The 8,201-nt window shown below is 33.0% G+C and overlaps 1 protein-coding gene across 2 annotated transcripts; it reads right to left on the reverse strand.

The window, feature by feature from the left end:
- Positions 1-1,240: 1,240 nt before the first annotated feature.
- On the reverse strand, positions 1,241-4,155 carry LOC127075859 (zinc finger CCCH domain-containing protein 17). Of its 2 annotated transcripts, XM_051017355.1 has the most exons (8): positions 3,996-4,155; positions 3,018-3,479; positions 2,723-2,908; positions 2,511-2,612; positions 2,201-2,353; positions 1,932-2,111; positions 1,683-1,780; positions 1,241-1,595 (listed from the first exon to the last, which is right to left on the reverse strand). In XM_051017355.1, the coding sequence occupies exons 2-8, from the start codon at positions 3,471-3,473 to the stop codon at positions 1,448-1,450; spliced, it is 1,323 nt and encodes a 440-aa protein (XP_050873312.1). In that variant the 5' UTR covers positions 3,474-3,479; positions 3,996-4,155; the 3' UTR covers positions 1,241-1,447. The 2 variants fall into 2 exon arrangements, with proteins under 2 accessions (XP_050873312.1, XP_050873311.1); XM_051017354.1 differs by having other exon boundaries at positions 3,018-4,109.
- Between the last annotated feature and the right edge of the window lie 4,046 nt (positions 4,156-8,201).

Below are 8,201 nucleotides of genomic sequence, written 5' to 3' on the forward strand. Positions count from 1 at the left end.
ATTGAGTCATATATACACTTATAGAGAGCAACATGAATTTGTGTTTAGTCATTCATAAATTAGAAAATAACAACAAAAATCATCATATTCGGACAATAATTTCTCATTAAATATACAAAAATCATATTTAGACAAAAGTGAAATAAAAAATATTAAATAGTAGCATAAAAAATTATCAAAAATGTTATAATGAAACAAAAAATACAGAGGAGAAAAAAGATTAGAAAAGATAAAAAGAAAGAACATAAGAGATGTTGGATTATAGAAGAAAAGTGTAATAAAAACGTAATTGAAAGAGAGAACAATAACATAAAAATGAGAAGATGAAAAAGAAAGAATATAAGAAACAAAATATTAAAAAAGATTATACAATATATACATGACACAGAAGATGAGATGAACACGCGATACTAGTATAAGAGATGAAACTGAGACCCTAAGCATGTATAAGAGAAAATTCTTCGTAATCGTAAGGATAAGATATTATAGGTTTAGATTTTGGATTGGATGTAGGATAGGTGAAGTTTGGATTATAACATAATTCAGTTTGATTTGGTTTGCAACAGACAACCCACAAATCAAATCGAACGGTACGATTTTGTTAAAAAAAAAGACTCAAATAATCTTTTTACGATTTAAATTTAATTTAATTTATTATTTTCGATTGAACCGGTTCAATTTGGAATACCTCTGCACACCCTAATAGCACGAAAGAAATAGACGTGACATACCTTATTAGATATTAGATAAACAATGAGTGGTAGAGCTTTAAGCTATTTCACTTAGTTGAATTGTTTCACTTGAACAGTATTAAGAGTCTAATTCTTTCAAAAAGCTAGAATTTGGGTTTTAAGTTTTTCCTCTTAACTACTACAGATTGCAATTTGACCAATCTCATTGGTTACCTTAAAGAACAAAAACCCATGACATGACTAGACTAGAAATATAGATTTAGATAATTACTTACTAAAATATATATGTTTGTGTATTTTAATTTATTTTAAAATTAATTTCAATTTTAAATGACAAACTTATTCTGTAACATGACAACTATATAAATCTATTGTAAAATTTTATAAATAAAAATATAAGTTAAAAAACAAACATCTCTATCACTTATCTATAAAAAAACATGAAAGCCAAAACCGTTTGAATTTAAAAACATCATTATTTTGTGTATAAAAGACATCATAATTTTATATAAACTTCTTTCTATAATAATCTCATCGGACTAACAGCAGAAACAGCAGAAGATAGCAAAAATGGAATTGGAATCGGTTAAATATATACATATTTGCCTTTACAATTAGCAATCATGAATTGATTGGAGAAAAAATAAATTGAATTGTGTGACCTCCTGCCCTAAACTGTAAGCATTACACGATTTACATCAACAGCTTTAAGTAGTTGGTGGAAGAAAGCAAAAGGGAAAATAAACTGCCATGACTCAAGAGGATGCTGCAACTTTGGGCTCTTCCAACCATTTCCAGACAGTCAGCAGTCCAGTTCTGTCTCCGGTGAAGAAGAGTCCACCAGGAGCTATATCAACTAATCCAACTTCTTGCTTAGCAAACAATCTACCCCTCTCAGCAAATCTGTAAATCATAAATGTAGAGACGCGGTCAAGAACTAATTCAAGTTTTACATAAGAATGTGATGGTGATGGTTGCAGGTTTACTTACGATGGCAGTTCATAGAGACGAACTGAATTGTCTCTAGTAGAGCAGAACAATATAGGCTTATTTTTTGGATCAGTCATCCCAGAGAGTGCAACCACACCCTGTAAATATCACAGAATAAAATATATAAACAACCACCTTTCATTCACGACTATCATAAGAAATATCAATTTGACAACTACAAGCGAAAACACACAACCGAATAATGTTCAACAATGTACAGATGTTAAACATACTAGCTAAGTAACTTACGTTTTCTACTTTGTGTGAATATGCAACTTCCAAATTTTCCACCTCGGTTTTATACCAAACCTTGATAGTGCAGTCTAATGAACCAGATAACAAGAAATTGTCCCAACAAAGAAGGGATGTGACTTCGTTTGTATGTGCATTGAGTGTCATTTTACACTCAAATGTGTCTAGGTCCCAAACCTGAATAAAACAATAAGAAATGATTATCAAACAAAACATATATAAAGCAACAAGCAACTGTGTAGAGCTAAGATAGAAGAACAAAATACCTTAATGCTGTGATCCTTGGATCCTGAGTACAACATCTTGTAAGCCCCAATGGTCAGGCAAGCCACAGATTTAGTGTGACCACGTAGGGATGCAACCAATTCAAAAGGGGAATTGGATTTAGAGCTGCCTCTCCATGCAGAAATTACACCATCCTGTGATTTAAATAATAAAATTTAACATAAATTAACAGATATGAACTGTTTCAAAAGTAAGAGAACAAAATAAACTATACAAGTTGTAGCAAATAGAGGATTAAAAATCTGATTTATCTAGATAAAAATCATAAACCAATGTGTGGGTAGTGGTTACCTCTGCTCCAGCTAAGAGTGTATCATTGCCAACAGTCATGGCAAGTACTCGTCCCTTAGGTCCATCAAGAGTTAACTGTAAAGCAGTCTGAATATTCCATGCCTTCACAAAAACCACATTGACATAATCAGCTTACAAGTAATGGTCCTAATATAATTGACAATACCATACAATGGAAGAAAACAATAATTGAAGTAAGAATAAGAGCTTACCTTGACAGTGTTAGGAAGACCAGCAAAAATCCATGGGCCTTCACTAATCAAAGAGGTAGCTTCGGCACCAAGATTCATCACATTGGCACATTGACCGGTATGGCAGTCCCATGACCGAAGTGTCCCATCGGTGCTGCCAGAATAAAGTTTGTCTGATCCAACTGGAAGTGCAATGCCGGTGACAAGCTGTTCACATATATTTTAATTAAACTACTGAGAATTATCAATTCAAAAAGAAATCAAGGTTTCTAGGTTTTATTAGGAATTTAAAAGATGGTGGATATAAGCCCAATACCTTCTTGTGTCCTTGAAGCTTTGCTAATGTGGCAAACCCATCGCCATAAGACCATGAATGTAAATTCCGGCACTGATCACCATGAACACAGTTGTCATTCATCCAATATTTGCAGATACTTGTTGAAGGCTTCTGAGGAAGAACTTGTGTCCTTTCTCTGTCATCTCCCATATTTCTATTCAAGACCTTCTTAGTAGTATGCTTGGGAGGCAACATGTCATTTCCTGTCTTTCTACGTAAGACCATTTTCGCAGACTCAGACGATATATGAAAACGCTTCCTTGCATTATGATATGATGCAGTATCATCTCTACAAGAAGCGGTTGACAGAATTGATGGTGTTTCACTGTGCAGATACCTACACGGGTTTCTGTTGCATCTTCCTTGGAGCCAATAGATGCATGTTGTCCCAAACACTCGTTCAGTTCTATTGAACCTTTTCACTTTCATATCCATAGTAATCTAAAAAGAAACAACATTCCAATAAAACCCAAAATCCAAATCAGCCGCTGTATCAACATTTCAATACCCAATTTGATCTCATCCCAGATCATATCAAACCCTAAACCCTAAACTTAACACTTTCATATCCATGTTAATCTAATAAGAAGCAACATTCAAATAACACCCCCAAATCCAAATCAGCCACCGTATCAACATTTCAATACCCAATTTGATCACATCACAAATCATATTAAACCCTTCAAATCCTTGTCACTTTCATAACCTTTGTAATCGAAAAATTAACAACATTCCAATAACTCCCCAAATCCAAATCAGCCACTGTATCAACGTTTCAATACCCAGTTTGATCACATCCCAAATCATATTAAACCCTAATTTGAGCTTTATAATATCCAATATCAAATCATCACTACTCACTAATCCTAAATCATTCAACCAAATCATACCTTCGTGATAACCAAAAACGAAATTATTTGCAAATCGGAATAAAAGAAACCTTGATGAAAAAGTTACCTGAAGCTTGAGAATACACGAAATTGAGAACTCGTTGAGGTATGAGAAGAGTTTCTGATGGAAAGAGATTTAGAGGAAAGAAGTAACAATTAAGTGAGTTGAATTAGGGTTTATATAGATTTATAATTAGTTTTGGGCTTTTTAAAGAATTTTTAATTTAAAGTCGGTTAGAGTGATTTACATTAATAGAAATTACATTAATGCAATTTACAATGTATTAAATAACTAATCTATAATAATCCATGCATTTATTGCATATCAAATTGAGTTTATTATTCTAAAATATCAAATATAAAATTGGGTTAAAAAGAAGCAAATATAATCACTTATAAAATTTAAGAATTGAATCATTTTTTGTAAAAAAAATTGAATATCATATATTTTGAAATTAATTAGTAATTTTTCAACAAAGCCAAGGATTAATAGTCTATATTCATATAGAAAAAAAAATATAAACAACAAAATATGTACAATCAAATCATAACAATGATAGTTTAATTTATTGGATTATGATTTTATTGTATTAAATTTGTATGGAATTTTTGAAATACCGTAAATATGTGATTGTGTATTTTTATCAATTAAGTTTTCTTTCCTATTATTTTATTTATTTATTTATTTATTTTATAGATGATTAAGTGCAAATTTAATTTAACAGAAAAAATAAATTGAATCTTAAATTTGATTTTCTATTTAATTTTTAAAATATTATTTTTTACCACAAAATCCCTACACAGGACTAGATGTATTTATGGTCAATCTAACTCGTGTCTTAATATATGATCATGTATGGATCCGACTCATTTAAATCCAATTGATAATGAAATTGAAATTGAAAACCTACGATTTTAAATAGTTTTTTTTTATATAAATTTTCTTTATATATATATATATATATATATATATATATATATATATATATATATATATATATATATATATATATATATATATATATATATATATATATTATTCCGTTTTTCAACCAGAAATGGATATAGTAACGGTGGTGGTCGTCGATCGCAATTTTTGATAGGGTGGAGTGAGGGACTTGTAAGGTTAACAGTCCAACGCTTATATCACTATGTGAGGAAAAATAGTTAAATGAAATTGAGTTTGAAACTTGATATCTCAATTTGGCGTCTTCATTATAAATAAAGAGAGAGAGAGAGAGAGAGAGAAATAACGAACTTGTTATTTGTTAGCCATGAAATCCGGAGATTCGTTGGATGCAGTTGCAGTTGAGATTTCTTGTGATCATTAGGATGATAATCCTCGTGTGTTGAGGAGATTCTAGAAGGAGTGATACCTCTTCTTAGTGGTTGGCAGGGGTCGACGTGGTTAGCCTAGAACAGTTTCCCCTCAGGCCCTTGTCGACGTATAGGTAGGTGGGGCTTGATACCTCATCCTCGGATGCCAATCACCCCTTGATCACCGTAAGATATGCGAAGGAGAAGTGTTTCAGTTTCTTTAGAGAATCGTGTAATCATTGCACTGTACTTCAAACGTCTTTTCGAAGGTATAATTATTACGACTCTTGGGGAACCGAAACACTCGAGTGTTGTGTGTGAATGATTAGACGTGTTTGATGAAACCTATTTGCATGCTAGTTTATAATCTTTTTTAGAAGGGTCGATGCCATTTTCTTCTAGGTCATTCTTTTTCAAGTCTTAAAGTCACTTTCCCCTTTAGCCTTTCATTTTCCTGCAACTATAAAGTTAGTGCAACATGGGTAAGAAATCCCAGAAAAATATTCAGATGACCCAGAAGGATACTCCATCTTCTTTGGTGGATCTTATATACTCTTCCATTATTTCTGCTTTTGCAAAAGCAAATCGTTTTGACGACACTTTTACAGAAATTGGTTCATCTTCCTACTGGAGAATCCTGAGTCCTTATGAGGATGATAGAATATGTGATAAATATGGCGTTTGCGTCAATCCCAACTATGAATGCATTTTTCTGTCATGGGCATTTTTCTTCTCTTCACTGCCTTTGAGATAGAGGTTCAGAAACACCTAGCAATGGCTTATTCACAACTTCATCCTACAAGTTGGGCATACAAGAAGGTATACTAGTATTGGCCAGAATATTTGAATGAATAGCCTTATGTGATACTTTTCTTTCTTCTTTTTAAATATCATTGTGGCCAGATGACCCGGACGACAGATAGAGGATTAATGTATCTAGAACCAACCATATACGGCTTTGGGCCTCTTCCATATCTTCAGTCTTTTGAGGAACGGTTATTTTTGGTAACCCTCGTAACCCTGAAGCCCATGTTGTAGTTTGCGATAGAGTAGAGGGCAGATTTGTTCCCCAAGTATTGTACCGAGGGACACTTTCTGCTAGAGAATTATCTTTATGTATATAAGAAAAGGATCTCCCCGATGAGGCTCGGTACTAGAAGGCCGAATGATGAAGTTTATCAACAATTTAGGGTACTTCAGTGGTGTAGCACCCTAAAACCACCACTCAAAATTATAAGGAATAAGAAAATTATAAACAACTATTTCACATAGGATGTCACGCAATGCCCATAAATAATCTACTTTGTAACACTTATTAAAATAACATATAATTCAAAACGCCTATCATCACATACTCGATTTTACTTGGGCTAATTGCAGCAGAATTAATCATTAAATATAACTACTCAATCAAATAAGTTCAAATATAACATTTATTTAAAATTAAACTCAATCAGGGTGTAAGACCCCAATTTTGACCCTAAGATCCCTCATGATATCTCATCATATGCATTGGCTTTGGGATCACACCTTGGCATCCTCCTTACCCCTTATTCATTGGGTTTTCATTAGGAGAGATCACCAAGCACTTTTAATTGTATCATACTTTGTTTTTAATTATTTACTAACCTAAATGCCAAAAATATGCCTATGTATAACTTTGTTTCTTTTGTAGGTAGTGTGTGCATTCACCAATGCCTCATCAAGCTCATATCTAGCGTTTAAGACCCTCAGTGCAAGGAGATCAATCAAGGAAATGGTTCACATTGGTTCTATACATCATATATGGATCCCTGTGATCTTCATTTATCATTTTGATCAAGAAATCATCAAGAGTTTGAAGATTGTTTGTCTTGGAAGCCTTAATTCATCTGGGTATCTTGTGTGACTTCCTCAGCAAGTTTCTTCATCAATCGATCAAATATTTCAAGGTATACTTCATATTACATCACCATATGCATATATGATTCTCCATGAGTCCAATAGATCAATAAAACTTCAAGTTTGCAAGATGGTTCAAGGTGGTTGACCAGAGAAAGTCAACTGGTCAAAACTGGGGTTCCCTAGAACCTATCTCCTACAATTTTTTTCATATGAAAATGATTCCAATAGAAAAGTTACTCCTTATTACATTCCAAATAACTTTCATGTTGAGGTCAAGATCTAGTTTTGCTTGGAAACTCATTTTTTATGGTGAAAGATTATAGGTCATTTTGTTTGTGCCCTAGTTAGGAGGTTAACTTCCAAGGACCATAACTTGCTCATTTTTTATGAGATGAAGTTCATCCAACTTTTATGATTTCAATATGTCTTCTCCAACTTTGATTCTTTGAGAAACATAAAATTCAACTTGCAAAGGCGTGTTCCAAGAGGAAACATTATAGGTCATTTTGGGTCATTACCATTGAACAAGCAATTTTTCTCAACTTCTAAAATGTATAACTCCTTCATGCCAAATACAAACAAGGTCAAATTTGTGAAAAAATTGAAGAGGATTGAAAGATCTACAACTTTTAATGAAGGAACGTTTTCCATTTGAAGCTCATAGCAAAAGTTATTCAAGGTGGAAGAAGTGAACATTTGACTTGGGACTTAGAAAAATTTCAATTATGTTTGATTTCCCAAACTTTCACCTCAAAATTCATCATGATCCAAGCTTCAAATGGAAAAGTGTTCAACATGCAAGTTGTTCCCCTTGATCTCACCTTTTCAAAAAGTCCAAAATCACTTCATTTGGACAAGGTTTGAATGACTTGTGCATGGTTACTCTTCATGGTTCCATTTGGATGAATCTCATCACCACTTCTCAATTTCAAATGCATGGCTTCATGTTACACTTTCAGCATCACTCATGATCATCTTTGGACCTTTTGACATCATTTCATGGGCCTATCACACGGCCATGCAAGCATGCACATGAGAATTGCTATTTTTGGCATTTGAATGGAAGTGTGTG

This window comes from Lathyrus oleraceus, chromosome 4 (genome assembly GCF_024323335.1).
Source record: "Lathyrus oleraceus cultivar Zhongwan6 chromosome 4, CAAS_Psat_ZW6_1.0, whole genome shotgun sequence".
Taxonomy (NCBI): domain Eukaryota; kingdom Viridiplantae; phylum Streptophyta; class Magnoliopsida; order Fabales; family Fabaceae; genus Lathyrus; species Lathyrus oleraceus.